General features: G+C 37.7%; 3 protein-coding genes across 4 annotated transcripts in view; all 3 read left to right on the top strand.

Moving 5' to 3' along the window:
* The window catches only part of LOC135468784 (uncharacterized), a 59625-nt gene extending 56729 nt beyond the window's left edge, over nt 1-2896 (top strand). Inside the window, exon 29 of the mRNA XM_064747206.1 lies at nt 667-2896. Coding sequence (XP_064603276.1) covers nt 667-1135 — 469 coding nt within the window. The 3' untranslated portion in view covers nt 1136-2896. The remainder of the gene's footprint in view (nt 1-666) is intronic.
* Nucleotides 2897-4139: 1243 nt separating this feature from the next.
* LOC135466944 (uncharacterized) lies at nt 4140-7998 on the top strand. Its single transcript, XM_064744699.1, has 5 exons — nt 4140-4157; nt 4551-4822; nt 5031-5824; nt 7395-7486; nt 7875-7998. The coding sequence occupies exons 2-5, from the start codon at nt 4564-4566 to the stop codon at nt 7996-7998; spliced, it is 1269 nt and encodes a 422-aa protein (XP_064600769.1). The 5' UTR covers nt 4140-4157; nt 4551-4563.
* Nucleotides 7999-9920: 1922 nt separating this feature from the next.
* Nucleotides 9921-21316, top strand: part of LOC135466729 (ATP-dependent RNA helicase TDRD9-like) — a 32807-nt gene continuing 21411 nt past the window's right edge. For both annotated transcript variants that reach the window (XM_064744385.1, XM_064744384.1), the window contains exons 1-11: nt 9921-10146; nt 12269-12347; nt 13589-13792; nt 14655-14876; nt 15329-15451; nt 16341-16421; nt 17066-17224; nt 18449-18552; nt 19160-19215; nt 19786-19843; nt 20920-21004. In XM_064744385.1, coding sequence (XP_064600455.1) covers nt 9968-10146; nt 12269-12347; nt 13589-13792; nt 14655-14876; nt 15329-15451; nt 16341-16421; nt 17066-17224; nt 18449-18552; nt 19160-19215; nt 19786-19843; nt 20920-21004 — 1350 coding nt within the window. In that variant the 5' untranslated portion in view covers nt 9921-9967. The remainder of the gene's footprint in view (nt 10147-12268; nt 12348-13588; nt 13793-14654; nt 14877-15328; nt 15452-16340; nt 16422-17065; nt 17225-18448; nt 18553-19159; nt 19216-19785; nt 19844-20919; nt 21005-21316) is intronic.

Below are 21316 nucleotides of genomic sequence, written 5' to 3'. Positions count from 1 at the left end.
CTGAATCTGTTGTTGATTTTCTTGTATAGCAATGGTTTATTTATTTATTTCATTGGTGTTTTACACTGTACTGATGAATATTTAACTTATGTAATGGCAGCCAGCATTATGTGTGGGGGTGGAGGACTGAGCAGAGTCCAGGGGGAAATCCACAACCATTCACAGGTTGTTGGCAGACCTTCCCATACAGGGAGGAAACCATCACTTGAACTCTCATTGACCACATTGGTGTGTACAGCAGTGAAGAACAGCTACATGCATTCTGGGTGTCTAGCCTGCTCGTAGTGGGTAACATGGCTCAAAGTTTTAGCAGGACCTAGGTTTGTTCTCAGATTATGATCAAGATGTGCATATTCATCCATTAAGTTACGTGCCTATTGTTTATTGTCCCATCATAACAGGGCTGTTTATATATATATAAATATATATATATATATATGTTCCATATATACAAGTATATATATATGTTCCATATATACTCCATGGAATTTGCTGATCTTCCATTTGATCACTTATTCCACATATTGATAAACTGTTATCACTGAAAGACTCAAGAGACAGAAGTTCTTTGAATTTTAACTGTTGCCTTCTGATAGTTACATGTACATATAACTTTTTTGAGGTTATAGTTGTTCTGCTGCAATTTTTTTATATATGTCTTTTTAGAGGAAGCAGCTTGCCAGGTAGACCATCTCGACTATCAAGAAGACCATTATCTGCAGATCATAGTTACTCACGGCGGAAACAGTCCCTTAGCTCCACGGGAACCCTGGGCCAGTCATCGTACCACTCCTATACAGATTACGCCAAGAGTGTTCTTTCTCATTCGGAAAGAAAACTCCATCATTTGTCCCCCAGCAGCACTGCTATTCCCAAGAGGTCCACGTTTGACACTAGACAGACTTCTCCAATTCGCAGACCATGCTCAGCTAAAGCAACAACATCATCATCAGCAGCACAATTTGGTGTTAGCAAGCCGTCTCCCAGGAGTCATCCTGACAGTGTCAGGCTTAGTTACCGGAGCTCATCTTCAGTGTCAGAGGCAGAGAGGAACCGGTATGCTCGAACTAGACCAATCAGCTCAGCAGATATTAAATCAAAAATTCAGTGCAAGGTCAAACCATCCAGACACTGATATCATGAAGGTCAAACCACCTTTGTACTCTAATACATTAGAATGAGATGCAGTATTGGTTGCTAGGATAGTTACACATACTTCATTTTTGTAAAAGAGAAACAAAAGGCTTCTAATAAGGTAAAATCTGTGATACAAAACCAAATGTGCCAAATGCATTGCCTTACAAATCTTATGAAAACATTCTTCTGAATAAAAGTGTCCAGCGCACCCAACAGAGGTGTAATATACCTGTATTGTAGATAGATCAAATAACCAGTGCTAGGTTTGGGTTTATTCCCATTGTATATAAATGTATCATATTGTAAACTAAGGTGAACATGCAAATATATTTTTCTGTAAAGATGAATATAAAATTAATTTTCTCATGTGTAAGAAAAAAAGCATGACTGACTTGCTACATGCATTGTTATTACTATTTATTGAGATATATACAAATTACAAGTGTATTTGACTGAACCACTGTTGGTTGTTTAGGATTCAGATATTTTTATATCTGATAATGTTGGTTCTACACACTCTTTTCGGATTGAGATCTGTTGGAAGCTTTATATTGCCTACTTTGTGTTACAATGTGTTTTGTGTAGTGTTGATATTTTATTTAATATTTAACCTAGTCTTTTTTTTATTACATTTACATGTATCGGAGTAAGTGACCATTTCTGTCAGTCACTTAGATGTGCTCTTGTAGGCTGGCAGCTACAATGCTGTATGGTCTACACTAGCCACCAAACACCCACCCAAGCAGCCATCCAGTGTGGGTGGGGGACACCCACACACTGTTGGGACACCTACCCTATGTAGGTCTTATGTGACTGTGGCATAAGTGCACCTTGCCCCCTATAACCATTGTACCTCGGCTCTGTCTTGCCAAGGTAATGTCTACCAGACTGATGGCCACAAGGCCAGTTGTATATTAGGATGTAATGATAAATTAAAATTCAGAAAAATTTATTTTACCTATTACTGTGTATTTATCTGAAATAATTGTGAGTAGCACAAAAGGTACTTATGGTCTTAACTGTACCAGTTATGTATACCATTTACATTTACTTCTGTAATATTTTTGTTAGGACGTAAGTTTAAATCTGAAAGTTTAAGAGAACTATATATTCAAGGTACTTAAAGGTTAAGTAGTGTAATATGCTTAATTGTGTGTAGTGTATATCCACTTGTACTGTGTTCTTAGGCTGTGTTCATATTCAACGATCATGGAAATTATTATTATTAGAGACACAGCATGACTGTGGTTGTGAAATCCCTGATATATGCCTGTTGACTAAATGTACGCTGGTGCTTGTACCTGAGCACCCAACAAAAGCTGCCACGAACGGATAACTACCTTGGGAATATTTTTATACATAAAAATTATCAGGGAACGTTGCTTGTACATAACTGTAAGTAAAGTGTATATAGATTCTCTTTGTAAATTATAACACTGTTAGACCATTACTTCATTTATTATTTTTCTATTTTGTTACAGTACTATGAGGTTGGATGTCAAGTCCTTTGTTAGTGTATTTATGTCATATACCTATTATTTTGTCTAGCTTGATGAATTTGATAACAAAAGTCTGTCAAAGCCAGTCCCATAATTTTTTTTTTTATCTACAGTGAACCAGTAAGTGGTATCATTATGTCAGCATCTATGTGTGATAAATATTTTAATTTGGCCCATAAGATGAAAAGTTTGTCTGGTTTACATGGGCCAGCTATGTCTCAAGAAAGTTCATGATGTAGTTGAATAAAGATTTATCACAGTAAGGGAATCTTGTGTGTTGTTACCTTCTGTTTAATCATGTTACAATGCTGAAGTAATGCTGCATGGGGAGAAAGATGTGACACGGGGGTAAGATTTCACAATGAAGTCACTGGCAGCAAACTGTATGTTCATTGCTGATCGCTTGCCTTTCACCAATATGGCATGTAAGTTTGTACACAAGAGAATGTATGTCAGTTACTTACTATGCTGGGCACTATGGTTTCCTCCACTCCTAACACTGGCCCACTAGTATGTAAGTGACTGAGCATTACACAAGTGACTGAGCATTATACATAAGTGACTGAGCATTACACAGTATTAAACTAAGGAAGCTTTATGCCTGCATATTTTCATAAGAGGTCATTCCTTGGTCTATACAGACAAGTACAGAATCTATGCTTGTTACTTCAAGCAATATTCATCATTGTGTGCTTGTTTGAGGACTAACATCACTTTCAAGAATAGTTTGGTTACCAATTTAAAGTTGTTGGGGGGGGGGGGGGGGGTATTATTTCCCTCTAGAACCCTGGTGGCAGATGCACCAATATCTAGACAACAGCAGCTGGACTTTATTGACTTAAATCAATGTACCATGACTGAGTGAAGTGTCATGCCTAGTGTCACCTGTGCAATGTTTTAGTAATGTAGCATACAAAGTGACAACTATAATGTGACAAGTAAGTTATGATATATAGTTTCACTGTTCCTAGAAAACTAAAAAAAAAAAAAAGAATCAAAATACATATTTCAATCAATATAAGGTTTTTGTGATAAACGATTATATAGTGTACATAATAAAATTGCTTATTTGACAACTTGCACAGAAAAACATTTAACACTGGTGTATGGTCATTTTCTTTGTTTTGCTATAAATCAGGATAGTGTAACTGATGACGTTTGGCAAACCAGCCAGCTTGATGCTAGAATTGCTGGTTCAAATCTGGCTCTTGTTGATTTGGCTGCAGTTTAAATTCAGGATGTCTGTCAGATACCAAGCCAGGTGCGTTGACCCCTCTGGTGACTTCCCAACTCATAAAAGGGTTGCACTATACATTGAATTTTCTTGAGTCAGGCATGAAACGCATCCGAAATAAATCCCAATGACGTTTGTGATGAATTCGCGACTTTCCAGTTCAGCGCCTCCTAGCGGATGGTCGTACACGGACGACTGTCATGGCCGCGTATGGGGTCATCGGGCCGTCTCTAAGTTTTTTGTGTTATCAGGCGCCAGTTTCATTCCAAAGCCGCAAGAAAATCAAGGTAAAGTGAATTAACAGGACAAACTGTTTATAATGATTCACTGAATGGTTGTGAGAAGGGTATAGGACTTAAAATAGTACTGTTTACACAAAATACAACCAGCTAGCTTAGCCTCAACAACAACAACACAATTTACAATGTTCTAACCTTCGCAGTACTTTGGCGTTTGTAAGATGGAAAGTCTCTCCCGAGAACTGCTTTGTAGTGTAATACGCCTTGCTTTAATCCCGTAGAGACTTGTTTATGTATGCACATGTTGTAAGCTTTTAAAACATAATAGGCCTATCAGCTGTAATTTAGTTTATGGATAGGTAGACTTATTCATTTAAATGTGAATGAATACATGTATGATTATATTCATTTTTCAATGATGTTCTAATTTTGTTTAAACAGTTCGCCTAGAGCCATGAATTGCAAGAGAAAGAAACAAACTGTGGCTGAAGATATCAGTGATGCAAAAACCAGAAAGGAGGACACTCGCCTTTATTGTTTATGTAAACAATTAGATGATCCTGATAGAACAATGATCCAGTGTGATTTTTGTGACGAATGGTTCCATCCTGCCTGTGTTGATCTGGAAGAGGGTGAAGTTAATGATGTTGGAAGATGGTACTGCCCACCATGTACAGATGTTATGGCACAAAATCCATCACTGTCGCGTAAAGGTATAGAAAATGGGGTCATTTTACTTCTACTTACTTTTGGGCACATTAATATTATATTGACTGTTTATTGTAATGACTTAATTGATCTGACAGTGTTAATATGTTAGGCTATTTTCAGTCAGCTGTTACAATCATATTTGTAAAGTAACACGTCAGGACAGAAAAAGTTAACCCAGTCATGTGGTAATTTGTCAAAACTGCGTTTCAGGTTTTCTTGGGTTTCAAGGGAGAGTAGCACCGAAAGAGGGATGGGGAGAAGAATTTTTGTTGGAGGTCATCGATGAGTCTGTCATTCAAGTAGAAACCAAAAGACATCATGTTGAAGGCTGGAACCTGTTTCGAGAAGGTCGTGTTACTGGACTGAGCAGCAATAAAAACGGAAATTATGTATATTTCCGTAGTCAGTGTCAGGCATCCATGAGACAGCTGTCCTATAATGTGTTTATCTGTTTCAAGGGCAGTCGAAGGCTTAAGTGGTCAACCTGTTCGTGCCCTGCTGGAATCGATGGCCAGTGTAAGCATCTTGTGGCAACTTTGTATTGTTTGATAGATCTGTACAGACTAGGGATAAACAAAATCCCAGATGCTAAGACATGCACACAAAAACTTCAAATGTGGCATGTCCGAAAACCTGTGACAGACGAACCACTGCTTTTTTCTGACATAAACTTTGTTAAGCATGACCCAGAGAGACCAGCAAAAGGGGACCTTGGTTGTAGTGTGAAGCAACATAATCCTGTACTTGAGTTTGCAAGCACTGTGACACAGGTAAAAATTCAGAAACTTGTTAACTTATATCATTCCAATTGTATTAAGTTACCAGTCATAGACACCATCAGGACCAATCAATGTATTCCAGTGTTGCCTAAACAGCAAATGGATGGAAGCCTTCATTCTGAACTTTTTGAATTAATGAATGGAACAGAATATAACTTTAGTGTGGATGATTACACAACTAAATTGACTGCATCAGAGAAACAACACTACAGTTCCATTGTGGAAGTAAATATTGAAACATCTAGATGTATTGAAAAGAAAACTCGATTACAGAGTAAGAGTAAGTTTTGGTTTGACCAGCGCCAACATAGAATAACGGCATCCAACTTTGGGACTTTCTGTAGACTAAAATCATGTACTAATCCAATAACAACTTTCAATAGAAAGCAGAAGTTTTTCACGTGCAGAAGTGTCCGCCATGGTGTAGATTATGAGTCAGCTGCATTTGCCAAGTATAGTGAAGTCCAACCCTGTGAAAGTTGCTCAGCAGGTTTAATAATAAATCCCAAAATACCATATTTAGGTGTTAGTCCTGATAAAATTGTGCTTACCAACAGTGAATTGAAACTTGTAGAAGTTAAGTGCCCTTACAGTGTGTTTCAAAAGAAAGTCAAAATTTGTCAACAAATTAAGGAAAATAATTTCTACTTAAAATATGTTGACGGAGAGGTGAAACTGTCTGAGACTCATGATTATTTTTATCAAATTCAAGGTCAGCTTAATATTACTGGTGTAAATATTTGTGATATGGTGGTGTTTGTGCCTCCAGATGATATTGTTATTGTTTCCATTAAAAAAGACAAACACTTTTTTGAAAACAAAATGCTCCCAAAGCTATCTGATATTTATTTCCATCATTTGTTGCCTAGCTTTGTTGATCGCCTCCAATACACTCATTTGTAGAAATATTAAGCATTTTCAATTGTCATGTCAGAATTACATATTGTGGAGCAATGTTTTTCAAGAATGTCCAGTCATCATTTACTCTATTTACATGCACATGTGTATGACTGGAGAAATATGCCTACATACCATAGATTCGTTAATCACATTTCCATTTGTTATTTTCCCATGATACTAATAATGAAGCATTTTCAATCAAATTGTAAGAGAGTTTGAAGGAACTTCATCTATTATATAGAGCAAGTGATGATAATGTATATGTCTCCTTTGAGTATGATGAGTTTCCTTAAATAAAAGTAAAGCCAAGTGAAACAAAATTTGTTCGCAGTGTCATATGATATGTAACAATTCCATCCCATGCCAATCCTGAATTGTTGTAATTCACTTCTTGAAGCCAGCCAATGTATTATGAAATAATTTTTTTTTACTTATTATCAACTTACATTTAGTTGATTGATAATGCTGTACTTAAGAATTTTTTACTCATATGAGGGCTCGTGAAGTGTATGGTTGAAGAAAACCATAGTTTATTGGAGTAAACCATCGACCTTCGCCAAGTACCTGATAACCTACTGACTCGAAGCTGCAGTTAAAGCCCTTTGATGTTCGAGCAAACGAGAAGCAATTCTAATCTTTAAAACCAGTTTACTTTAGACAAAGTGCTAACTGATCTAAGTTACTAACTTTTAAATAATGTACCTGTAAAGTTTGACAAATGGCCACACACAAGCCAAACTTTCTCTATCATTGGACACAAAGATATAGGAACAATGTTCCGAATGATCTCAAATTCCTTAACTTTTCTCACTGCTCGTTCTACATGAACTCGCACAGCTGCAACTCCCCTTGAGAATTTTAACTGTTCATCTTTGAACTGCTGTTGTCCATGCAGAAATGGTGGAATAATAAGAGAAGCCCCCCTTCTTTCAACATCTTCGCGAATGTCAAATCCCCGATCAACCATGAGGCTATCACCATCTTCCAGTAAGTCTAGGAGCCCACAGTGACGAATAATCTTTTTGTCAGAACATCTCCCAGCATATAATGGCGAAATAAAAGTAAGTTGACCTACCGGAGAAATTGCAATGAGTCCCTTCGCAGTGTTGTGGTGTTTGTAAGATGAGAAAGTCTCTCTTTGACAGTCAGATGCAGATGGTTGTTCAATGAATAGTTCTGTACAGTCCACAATAGCACGTGTTGTTGAATAATGCTCTCTAAAGCATGCTGGCATGGTCTTTCGCACTTGTTCAGCTTTTGGCCAGATTGGTAATGATCGAAATCTATCTGCTAAAAAAATAATCCATGTGTTGACAATTTTAGATACATGACCCTCAGATATGCTATACAGATCACCAATTAACCTTTCTTGTAGTCCTTTACGAAGACGCACTAGTGTTATGAAGAGCTCTTCCATTGGTGAGATTGATCTAGATGGTCCACGTTTCTTTAATAAGTCATACGGTGTACCAGATGATGTGTTCTCTGTGCCCACATAATATAAAAAATTACATTCTGGCTGAAGAAACTGAAAAAAACATGATAAAGATATATAAGACTGAAATCCTGTATAGTACTTTATGTCACTGTCAGAATTGCAAAATCTGAGCAAAGTAAACTTTTCTTCATAGCGCAGTGTCATCAGATTTAAATTGGTCTGTAAAACAGAGGCTTTATCAGGTGAGACGCTAGGTTCATAATCTTCTAAACTGTCATCCCCACTACTGCTGCTCTCCAAATATCTTCTCAAAGTTGTAGGATATATAGTATACATAGCCCCATCAGTGTATTGGCGGGAATAAGAATGCTCCTCCACAGAAAACTGTTGAAGACCTGTAGCTGCTTTGTTCTCCTTGTTCTCGGATGCTACTGAGGAAATCTGTTTCTTAATCTTTCTCCTAGAATGCTGAGTGGAGGTGCCTTTACACCAATGAAAAACTGTTGGAATGGCATCCTTCACAAGACGACGTCTTATGCCTTGGTGTTTTGGATAACAATCCTCTGTAAAATGTAAAAAGCACACACGAGTGTGTCTGTTTATGGCAAAATCTTTACCAATGTCTCTCCTTATGTTCACAATCCATTTTTTTACCAAATCTTTGTCCGAAGGGAAACTGTGAAATGACAAATGTTTACAGCTCTCAAGTCTAGTGTCACTTGAACACAAAGGCACACAGCAATGATGAGGCATTTTAGATTCTTTCTGGAAGCAAACAGAAGAATAAGTTGTCAGTATAAGTGTAGATCTAGCATCCCTTCGTCTCTTTTATACCATTCTTTATGTACAAGAACATGAATAAGGTTTATTAAGTCCAAATATTTCAAAAACATTGAATACCAATAGTAAACTATACATTTTAACAGGCCTATATTTAGCTGTGAACCTAAATGAACACCTAGATTGCACATGCATTCAAAACATGCTAAATGGATATATTTTTCTTAGAGCAATTTATGAACTAGTCAGAAATTACTACCTATGTATTTTATGCACTATGCATTACAAAGTAGCCTTAAAATTTAAATTCAAAATTCCCCAACCAAGACTACATTGGTTAATGTAATTCTGAAATCAAGCAACACATTCATGAGATTTACGGAAGCAAACAGCTCCAGATATGTTGGATTGATCATGAGCGACATGTGCCACAGTTCACGCAGACATTAGAATTGTTGTCAATCCTCTGCCCTCTGTAAATGCCTATGAGCTAAAGTTTTCACGGCAATCATGTCTGTTCGTGAAATAATCCCATTTTCCTAGTGTATAGGATTTATTACCTTATCAAGATGGTGGTAGACCCTGAAAGTGTTACTGCCATAGTCCATGTTTGTCAAGGTCAATATAAGATTAAGTTAGATAATGTGTAAGAGCGTGAGGTTCGCCAGGGAAGACGAAATTACTGTAGACAGCGGTAAAAGTCGCTTACTGACAATCCGACACATTTGGGGATGTACTTTCTGTTAGTTTCACAGCTGTGTTGCTCGATCTCAGAGTGTTACATTCTGCATCTAAGAAACATTTACTGAACATGAAAGTGTTGTTGTTGTTTCAACGAGTCCGCTGCATCTACGTTGTCGAAGTATTGTATTTTAACACTAAATATGAGTTTCATGCAAAACACACGTGAGTATATAGATACATGGTTATTTCTAATCCCTCACCTCAATCACGCAGATGTCATGAAAAGAAAAAGACGACAGCTTTTGTGGAAAACAGGCGAAACTGCTACATGACCCCATACGCGGCCATGACATTCCTCCGTGTGCGATTCACCCGCTAGGAGGCGCTGAACTGGAAAGGGGCGAATTGTGTGGAAGAAGGGACACAACTCTTAGTAATCGTCAAGGGCAGACAATTTTTTTTTTTTGTATGAAAAGTGCGAAACTGTGGCTGAGAAAAGATATGCAGTCGTCACAGAAACTCGCTGGAAATGAAAGTGAAATGAACAGCATAAGCAAGACGTCATAATGGCCCATTTTGGAGGCGATATTACCTTGGACCAGATAGATTCTTGGTTTACTATCGGCAAAAAAATAACCGAAGCGCCATCCGTTCCCCGAGGAAAGCGTAAAGGGTTGAGAACTGACCCAAGCACTCAGACTGTGATCCAGGGAAGGCAGCATGGCTTCGTCCCTCCATACAAACGGTAACTTCTGTTCAGATGGACATGAATGGAAAGTTGAAAAAGCCAGTGGTTAATGATTGGATTAGTCATAGTGTCAGGTTGTTGGCATGTAAGACCTATCATCCGTACGTTGTGTGCATAAATATGAAGGAAATATCCGACGGTGACAAAAAAAAATAAAAAAATAAATAGACTCAGAAACTGAGAAAGTCTGTTTGCTGGCAAGGTTTAGTGTCATACAAAGAAAAGCAATGTGTCACAGTGATGCGGAGCAGGGCCTTTCACTGATCAAACTTTTAGTCCATAAACGTTCAAATTGAAACTGTATTCACACAAAAGAAATGTAAATAGAAAGGTATGGTACATGTAGTTGTAAAGTTTATCATGCTACTCTTGTTGGAGAGGATACCTGGTGAAGTGGTATGCTATCAGTTTCATTGAAAAGCTGCTTTTTATTATGAACAGCTGAGAAAGTGAGCCAATGACAGAGAAATGCAGCATCGGCACTGTAAACTTAATTCATTACAACTCTTAGCAAAGTTTCCTACAAGTTGTCAGTGCTAGTACAGGTTTTGAGACAGCTGCTTAACATTTGGGGAGCATATTGTGTAGAAGGCCATGACAGAGTCTCAGCTGATCTGTCAGTAGCATGGGTGAAACAGGATTTTAATAAGTTGAGTCAGCATTTCATGATTCTTGATTGATTTCTCTGATTTGGGTGAAAGAAGGTGCGAGTTATCACAGGTTAACATTGTAAAAGGTGCGAGCCATCACAGGCTAACACGGTAAAAGGTGCGAGACATCACAGGCTAACACGGTAAAAGGTGCAAGCCATCACAGGCTAACACGGTAAAAGGTGCGAGCCATCACAGGCTAACATTGTAAAAGGTGCGAGCCATCACAGGCTAACACGGTAAAAGGTGCGAGACATCACAGGCTAACACGGTAAAAGGTGCAAGCCATCACAGGCTAACACGGTAAAAGGTGCGAGCCATCACAGGCTAACATTGTAAAAGGTGCGAGCCATCACAGGCTAACATGGTAAAAGGTGCAAGCCATCACAGGCTAACATTGTAAAAGGTGCGAGCCATCACAGGCTAACACGGTAAAAGGTGCGAGCCATCACAGGCTAACACGGTAAAAGTTGCGAGCCATCACAGGCTGACACGGTAAAAGGTGCGAGCCATCACAGGCTAACATGGTAAAAGGTGCAAGCTATCATAGGCTAACACAATAGAAGGGGTGACACCGGTATCACAGTACTTGCTCATCTGGAATGATGTTGGGTTGATAGGTTTGATGGTGTGTAGAGATATGGTTTGTAACGACTACCAGCTGGTAATTAAGATGGTTTGATTATACAAATAATTCAGACAATAAAAAGAAGAAAACAAAAGAAAAAAAACAAGTCAAATTTTTGCCTATTCCTCATTTTTGAGTTCTGATCTCAAAACATTTATTGGCTGGATTTATTCACTTGGTCACATTGACAGAAAGGACTAATTCTCGATAACAGTTAAATATATGTGGTTCTCATACTGGCTTCTTCTCCGGCTGTACATGAGAAGGTCTACCAGCAGCCTGTGGATGGTTGTGGGTTTCCACCTGGCTCTGCCAGGTTTTTTTCCATGGTAATGCTGGCCGCCGCCGTATAAGTGAAATATTTTTGAATATGGCGTCAACACCAATCAAATAAATAAATAAATGATATATGGTTACAGTCAGCTCTAGTAATATGTGTCACTTACCAATTTAAGCCATCAGGACAAGAGCCGTGTTGGAGCTACAGCACTGTGAACCCATAATCATGACTAAACTGGCCACAAATTAGTTAATAATGGACATAAAAATCCCGAAACTCAAACTTTTACTCCTATACATGTAAATGTGAAAAAAGACAACAGGTTAAATGTTAAATAAAATATCACACTAAAACTATCACATTAAACACTACAGAAAACACATCATAACACAAAGTAGGCAATGTAAGGCTTCTAACACATCTCAATCCAAAAAGGGTTGTGGTGTGTAAAATCTTGATCTGTAATAATGGTGCTGCTATATACCAAGTTAAAAACCATTGACATGAGTTGTTAGCAATTCCCTGTGATTACAGTTATTTGTATTTCTTGTATGTTTGTAGACATGATCTGCCTCAGCAAGACTATGTGGAGCAGTACAAAGAGCTGGAGATGCAGGCTGTTACACAGGGCATTCTCCAGGTATGTAACCCCATGTGCTCAAGGAACACTGTAACAGTATTATGTTCCATCCCTATGCCCCAAGAATAGTATTATATATGTGTGTATGCTTGGGGTTTACCATCGTACTTAAAAACTTTCCAGTCACATGAAGACGAGGTGTCATTAGGTGTGTACATACACTCTGTCTTCTTGTGGTAAGACCAGTCTCTGCCCGCCAAATGCTCCCACCACTGAAGCATCATGCCGAAGACACCAGACATGACAGCCCGCCATTATTTTGACACTGGACCAATCAGTCATGTTTCCTTACTCTAACCTCTCAGTGCTGAGTGCCAAGCAAGGCAGCAACAATACCATTTTAGTGTTCGGTATAACCTGACCCAGGCCTCCCAACTTTGAGGTGGATACTCTGTTCAACCACCAAAGCGGTCAGCAGTATTTTAAATACTGCTTCTAGTGCACACCAACTTTTTTCAAGAATATAGTCATACCTTTTCTGTGTTATAGATTTGATTTAAAATTTATGAATTTTATTGGAATTAATCTTGATCATTAATTCATGAGGAATAACGTCATGACATAATTTATGAACCTCAAGCTGTATACAGTTGAGGTAGTTGTGTGCTTCCTGAAACTTCCAACAAGACTGGAAAAAAACTGATAAAGTTTGGGGAAATTATTGAATATTGTCTTGAAAAATATGCTAATTCACTATAGACTAATTCATATAGGTTCGAGAGGGAAATATGGAGTTTGTTGTAGCTTTGATTGTCAAGTCCTATGCTTGGAACCAGTTCTGTAATGCAGCCAGGACCAAAAATATGTGTTTTAGTACTTTCTGAGTCAGAAATGGAAACCTTGCATGATTTTGTCTGTCAAAGCATGTGCTAGCATGAATCCTGATGTTGTTAACGCTTAATTAAAGTACAGTTCTTTCTGTTTGATAAAGTGAATGTGAGACGTCAGAAAATTATTCCAGATAAAGTACATCGTTATATTGGAAATACTTCACACTCAGGGTTTGGTAAATTTTTTTTCAAAGCATGTTCATTATAATAAATAAATTATGTATTTATATTGAATATTAACCACTTTATACATTTAAAATCACAATGTTGACATTAATACATGATTTCAGAGTTAATAAAACTAAAAAAAGCTACAGATATCGTTTATTCTTGTTGGCAAATTTAATATAAAAGAAACATTTACAAGAATTGAGCATGTTGATTTCTCTGATGCACTGCATTACATTCCAGGAGCCTCCTGCTGATGGGCTGGGCCTGCCCACCTCCAGGGACATGAACAGCCTCAGTCAGCTGGAACTGGACAGTACCATTGCAGGAGGGGTGGGGCGACCTGATGACCTCATACCGGAGAATGCCATGGATGTGTACAATAACTATGACTTCACCATAAACTATGACAACTCTGCGATGCCTATCACACAGTTCAAAGACCAGGTAAGGTTTGAAACCTACTTATTTATGGGGGTACATGTGTGTGTGTGTGTGTTTTTTTTTCTAATGAAAATGTAGGTTTAATGATAACTTGGTTGTAAGACGAGCTTCTGAGATTTGTCCATTCACCCAAACCAGATGAGTTCAGTAAGATTGCCTTACACTTCTTTGAGGGGCATTTAGAATTTGATAGGAGGTCACGGAAAGATGGCAATTGCTTATGGATAATAATTTATTTATTCAGAATAACATTTTGATTTTGACACTAGCATCATTATCAAGTGAGTGAAAACAATTTTAGTATCATCATTGAAACATGGTGTTAAAAAATAAACCATCATTATCCCGTAAGCAGTCGCCTTCTTCCCTTCAGATTCCGATAGCTCAAACATGGTTCCATGGGTGTGCTCCACAGAAAGAGTTATTGGGAAGGGTTTCATGTAGATAACTAATGAAAGCATCTTTTCATAACATAAGTTATCTGTAACACTATGCTCATGAATGCCAGCGCTTATGAAAGGTTACTCTTCATTATTTCTGTTGATGCTTAGGTTCTCAGTGGATTACTTCTTATCAACACTCCATATTTTAAAAACATGTGTATTTTGGATTGGTGGCAGGTTGTTCTTCTAGCATGCATGAGCAGGAAAGTTACTTGCAGATTTATGTTCGTATTCACCCCATTATTTATAGCTGTGTCAGGTGTGATAATATGTGTGCACCTTGAAATATTTCCAAAGTAAAAGTTTTGAAGAAGTACATCTGAATACATAGATTAATTCTTAACAAGTATAATGACAAACTATTTGTTCTAACAGTATTGTGACATTTTCTCTGACAATTACCTGTTGTTTACCTGTGCTAGATTATAGCGACAGTGGAGAGTAACCAGGTGACAGTCATCCAGGGATCCACAGGCTCAGGTAAAACCACCCAGGTGCCACAGTACATCCTGGCAAACTGTGCAGAGAAACATCAGTATTGTAACATCATTGTGACACAGCCCCGCAAGATAGCAGCCATGTCCATCGCCCGCCGAGTCTGTGCAGAAAGGAACTGGGACCTCGGCACAATATGTGGATATCAGGTAAGGTGTAAGATTGAGATTAAAGGGACGTAACTATTGACAGGGGTCACAGTATGTGCGACAAAGAGACAATGTTCTTTGACATATTCTGACAGTTTCAGCCAGACAGTGACAAAATGTGACAAAAAAGTAAACTGAACATCAGAATAATAATTTGTTCCTTTTTTTTAAACTTTTTGAAGAAAATGTACATGAAGTGACTAAAACATACTGCTTACATGTAGGTATATTTAAAAAATCTGAGCAATTCAGTTGTGTGTTTTAATCCAGTCCCATTGCATCAGCTGCCTCTGTATGAATGCAGTATTTCTCAGTCCGGCTTAAACGGTTTGAATCACAGATAGATCCTTGAGAATGCTTTGATTGATAGTTCCGGACTGCCAGTTTTGGAGTATTTAAACAGCTCAGGTTATATCAAGACACAGATAACAGTAATGATTTTTTCGTTGTAGGTTGGGTTGGATAAGACTGCTGGAGAGGACACACGGTTGTTGTATGTTACCACGGGAACCCTGCTGAGAAAACTGATCAACGCTAAAACCATGACACAGTTCACTCATGTGATCCTTGATGAGGTGAGATGGGATGTCAGACAAGGTTGTGTTAAAACTTTACTGTAGTGAAACACATTTTATCAGCACATATTAAACTGTGAGTTATTACTGTATTTATTTATATATTTGGTTACTGCCATACTCAAAATTTTTCACTGACTGTATTATTTCACCTAAAGTTTGGTATGTAAAAGTGCACTTTCAAAAGCATGTAAAAGACCTTACAATAATATGTTAGTGCCAACATAGTGTTTCTGACAAGAAAGTGATCAGACTACGGAAAAAACTGTTAAGATCTAAAAAGTGAACGAACTCATCAGAGTCAAGAAGAATGTGTTGCCAGGACTTGAAAAATACTAACCTGTAGGTGCAGTACAGTTCGTGGGTTATGGTGAGATGTGAAGATGGCAAGCTGAACTTTCCTGTAAATGCTGTGAGCAAGGTGCTTAAGGTGTGAGTTCATTCCCTGGTCAAAGAACTTGTTCACTAGATGCCCAGTTGACATCGGGGACATCAGCAGCAATAAGCAATAAAAGTGATAATCTTGGTATTTCATCACTTGGAACTGGGCATAGGAGGCTAGGCGATCTAGTTATCTAGTGGTATGTCAACTTTCTGACTGGCCTGTTTCAAGTACCGAGCAGTGACATGTCTGAAATAATGCTGATAACGCTCTTCATCTGCAAGCGAGTAATTCTTTGTGTATAAATTACAACTTGAGGGTTCTTTTTGATGGTTTTGTGCACTTCAGGATTCAGGTTTAAAAGAGATAGCAGCTATGTTTTCCATTGCCGAGTATAACTGACTGCCTTGTTAGTCGACCCATTTGTTTTCTCTGAACATCTGAATTTTTTTTCAAATAGTAATTTTTATGTGAATTATCACAGACTACTAAGTACTTGGTTTTCAGGTTCACGAGCGTGATCAGGAGACAGACTTTGCACTGCTGGTGGTGAGGAAGTTCCTGAGGACAAACTCCAGACATGTCAAGGTCAGTTAGAGGTCAACTGATCACAAAACAACTGACTCTACAATAAACAAATAATCTGAATATTCTGAATATTCACATGGATGTGTGGATTTAGATTATGGTATGGCATTCCGTCAACATATACTGGAGTTTTGAGCCATCCACAAGATAAAAAGCACAGGGTACAGTAGGATCAAGTGAAAACAAAGATGGCGGCAATGGCATCACTGAATATTGATGAAATATTATTTAAAAAAACATGATATAAAAAGGATAATGCATGGATAGGTCTTCTTTTTTGACTCTCACAACAAATTAGTACTCTGACATTGACAGACCTTATTATGTTCTGCGTTCATGTTACAAACTTGAGGCCAAGTGATGCCTCTTGCTAACTTTAAAATAATTATCGAAGCCATGCCAATACAGTCCATTAGGAAGTATTTGTCCATACTGGCTATTTTGAGCCTTTGCAGGCCTATATGCTGGCCTAATGTGGCTAAAGGTCACATGTTTGTTTTTTGTATTTTGTTGGAATCTTAACAATAGGATTGTGACATGTAGTAGGGCTTACAGAAGGAAGCAGCAACTGTCACGATACCTGGGAAATAAATACACCTGGGTGCAAGTTCTGATGTATTCAAGTTCTCAACTTCTCCACGCAGGTCATCCTGATGTCAGCCACTCTCCAATCAGATCTGTTTGCTCAGTATTTTGCTGTCCCATTCATGAACCGGCTGGAGCCTGCCCCGGTACTCACGGTGGAAGGCAAGATGTTCAGTGTTTCAGAGTACTACGCCGGTCAGCTGGAAAAACTTGGACCGGTAAGATATCATTCCCTCTTTTCGTCTTTTGTTTTTTATGTTTGTTTTAAAAGATACATAAGATTGCCGTTATGAAACATGTCATAAGCTTTGTTTATATATGATTGTTATGTAACATGTAATCAGGTTTGTTATAAGTTGGCCATAATGAAGTTTTTGCCAGGTTGAGTTTTGGTGCCTATATTTTTGATAGATTTGCTAGTTGCAGATTTAGGATGAGAAAAAACTTTGATAAGGTTCACTGGTTAATGTTTATTTACATGTCTTTAAATCAAACCCTTTTTTGTGGTGAAGTCTTTTTGAGCCTTTTTGGTTAGATCACAGAGATATAGGTCAAAGTTTTGTACTAAGAAATGAGGGGATCCTTCAACAAGGACTTGTTTCACCTCACCACTCAGACCTGTAGTTTTCCATACTGTTCTGTTGCTACTTCATCATGATGAATTGTAACACGGTACATGTCTTCACTAAGATAAATTACAAATGAAGTTTTTACAATATAAATATGTTAGACTAATGCTGATAAAATGTTTTGTTTAGTAACATTGTGTGTTGTAATGTTTTTAAAAATACACTTTTGGGGTACCATTAGTTTTAAATTTATTTACAATTATTGTTGGGACAAGGTCACCCCCAGATTTTGACAGTTAATGAACAGTTAGTATCTGTTGGCATTGTTAAGGCTGTTTCATAGTGTACGGCAGTGAGCAGCACTGAAACTGTATGGGGCAAAACACCCAATACCTGTCGTAGACTGAAGGCAGTGGTTGTGTGTTCGGAAATTGGTGGTGGTATTTAAGTTGTAATAAATACAGTGTACTATGGTTTAGATTTTATCAAGTGGCACATTTTGCCTGCTTCTGACTGATTCATCTACTTAAAGAGTTTTTTGTGTGATTTATTTCTTGTCAGAAAAACTAAAGTGTTGGCATCAAAAGTATCCTGTTAAGGTTTTCATATGCTTCTGAAAATGTATTTTTATTGGCCAAACTTCAATACAGTGCTTGTTAAACTGGATGTTAAACCACATCTTTGACATGCTATTAGGCATCTCATTAACATTGTGAAGTGAGGCAGTGCTAAATAAGAAAGTGCTGAATGCAGAGTTTAAGATGGGAATGTCGAGTCTTTGAATGTTTGACCCTTCAGTACGAGTAGGCCTACCTGTGTTGACATTGATGAACTATGATGAGGCTGGGGAAATCTGTGACTTTGTATTTACAGTTACCTTACCTGGATGCTTATTCACCAAGTATCCCAGAGGAATCTCAGCATCTGGCTGTTAAACTGATCCAGGAATTTGACACATTGGAGGCCAAGGAGCAAGGGTAATAACTTCGGGCAGAAGAGTGTTGTAGAGGGGTGTAACTCACAACTTATCCTGTTCAATTAGTCACATTTTCCATGTAATAATAGTAGGGCCAAGATCCAATTGTTTGTGCAGAAGTCATTGTCTGCAAGAGGGGTTAATGTGCTATGTTGGGGGACCAGATAACGGCTGAATGGTTAAGATGGTGTCCTTCATTCTCTAGGACACGCAAGATGTGGGTTCAATCCTAGCCTTTGACAGGGAATTTTTACATCTCATTATTCATGAGGCCTTAGTGACACTAAGAAGCCAACTGCACACAGGTGGCCATTTTCAATTTGTTACTTTCTTTTGGGACCACTTGTTATCAACCGTTATGTCATACAAATCTATACCATATGTCACAAGTGAAAGTCAGTTACATGTATTTGCCGAGGGTCGGTGGTTTATTCCAGACAGCCCTCCACCCACAAAAGTGGGCGCTCTGTCATTATGTAAGTGAAATATTCATGTGTACGCCATAAAAAAAAATATCAAATAAATAAATAAATCAAAGGTGGCTACGATGATAGAAGTGAAAATGACCTTAAACAGCAGTCAAATAAATAAATGTCTGTATGTTTCAGGAGAACTAAGTCTGGATTTGCACCTGTAAGAGGATCTGTCTTGGTCTTCCTACCAGGTAAACACCATCTCGTTAATCATAATGTAAATGCTATAAATTCCAGGTGCTTCTTTTGAACCTGTCCATTTTTGTGTGTAGAACAAATCCTACGAAAAGTCCCCACCCCATGCTGTCTTCTATGCTGAGAGACTCATTCTCTCAGATCTAAATATGACCTAAAAATTGACTTTTAATAACAAATTAATGTTAATAATTAATATTTTAAGAACAAATTAATATTAACTTCAAACAAACTAATATTAACTTCAAAAATGAAAATGTTTAATCATCAACAAATTCACCTGAATAATGGAATTTGAAAAATTAATTTGTGGGATGTTGAAGAGTAAAATGTATTTCTGAGCAACATATAGGGGCATGTATGAACTTCACAGGAATTTTAGAATAACCTGTCCAGATGAGCTACCAGTATGGACATTCTCCAAATGTCCTAAAACAGGCATTGTGTTGAGGATTTAGGTATATATTTTGTTTGAATGAGATCTGAGAAGGTCAGGCAGATGATGAAGTTGTTTAAATTCTAATTTTTTGTTGAATTGTTTGTTATCCTTTCTTTTTATTTTGTAGGTTATGAGGAGATCCGCAATGTAGAGAAGAAGTTGGATGAAATAGCTTCAGATCACAAGTATGTATTTGTATTCAGCGTCAAGTAAAGCTGAAACAAATGGCTGAATCGAGTATTCAATTTCAAATACTTGGTTAAGATCCACCGATAACATTAAAGTACTCTGCGTGATATGACCTCAGCTGATATCGATCTGGACACCAGCTTTTAAATAGTACTTGTTTCTAGTATGTTACATACATGTACTTCTGACCAGTGCACAGACAGCATGTTGTGTTATCCTGTCGTGAAATCTCCCATGATCTGTGGCTTTAATAATGTTTCAACAAGTGGTAGATTCAGCCAGTTACTTCTGGAGAAAAAGACGCATGGTTTTAAGCATGGTCAACTGTAGTGTCATTTTTGAATTTCATGCACAGTTCTCACAATTTGCTACACTGTGCTGAATGACTAACAAATAAACCCATTGTTTATCCTTATGTGTACAGTAATAAGTATTTGTACTTTAGGCCACGCGAATAGGCTTGCTCTGAATTACCTCCCTTGTTACAGGACAGGGACTATAGTATAATGTGAGAGCAGTGTTTGAGACATGAAACTATGAGCTGTGGAACCATGCCTATGAAAGCGTGCACAGTGTATGTTATGTCACAACATTTAATTATTTTTCTAGACTTCATCTGAGGTCCCTCCTAACCACAGCTTACTCCTACAAAAGCACCTCTTAAATGAGTGACCTTGGGGGAGGTAATTTGGTGCTGTCCCGTTTTAATTGTTGTTTTACAGGCAAAATAAATCTTTTTTCAATGTCCAAGGAAGGCTTAAAATAAAATTAAAACTTGACAGGTATCTCATTTGTGGGAAATGAAGATTTTCCCAGCAATTCAGGAAGCCTAAAAAAACCCAAAAACACAGCAAAATCAGAAAAAACATGAAGGAAAACTAAAAAGAGGGATTTTCAGTTTTATTTTCAGTGCATTTTGGGATATTTTATTGTTGGCTCACTGGTAAAACACAAAATAAAATTGGTACCTCGTGAGTATCAAATAGGCTGATGCTTGATCCTTACATACACAGTATAGAATATATGTACTCTATGCTGCTTGTCATTATTCACATTCAATGCCGTATTACAGGCTGATTTGTTTACCACTTCATTCATCCATCACCATTGAGGAACAGGTGAAGGTATTTGAACCAGCACCAAAGCATCACCGTAAGGTAAGAAAATATATGATAGCCATGCATGTACATGTCAATGGCACCATAAAATTCATACCTGCGTCGTGGAGTTTGGCTCTCGGTTTGTTTAAAAAAACTATTGTTAAGCACACAAATGCTGTCCAAACATTTAACCTTTCAATTTTTAACCAACAGCTCTGTGAAAGTTGAAATGGCAGCCCATTACACTATTTTGATACAAGTTTTAGCTTTATTTTTATAAAACATCGATTTGAAAATAATGTTCTTTATGTATTCCCATCTCAGGAAAAGAAAGCAAACAGTAAACAGAATTACGTGGTCATATGTTAA

The sequence above is a fragment of the Liolophura sinensis genome, chromosome 6 (assembly GCF_032854445.1).
Source record: "Liolophura sinensis isolate JHLJ2023 chromosome 6, CUHK_Ljap_v2, whole genome shotgun sequence".
Classification (NCBI taxonomy): Eukaryota; Metazoa; Mollusca; class Polyplacophora; order Chitonida; family Chitonidae; genus Liolophura; species Liolophura sinensis.
Note: the sequence above shows the minus strand (reverse complement) of the source record. Positions and strands in the feature narration are given on the sequence as shown.

What these genes read in the sequence shown, in the direction of transcription:
- LOC135466944 (XM_064744699.1), top strand. Translation starts at nt 4,564, where the DNA reads ATGAATTGCAAGAGAAAGAAACAAACTGTGGCTGAAGATATCAGTGAT. An exon ending in TCCATCACTGTCGCGTAAAG is followed by an intron (nt 4,823 to 5,030) that starts GTATAGAAAATG and finishes ACTGCGTTTCAG; the next exon opens with GTTTTCTTGGGTTTCAAGGG. An exon ending in ACTACAGTTCCATTGTGGAA is followed by an intron (nt 5,825 to 7,394) that starts GTAAATATTGAA and finishes TTGTCCATGCAG; the next exon opens with AAATGGTGGAATAATAAGAG.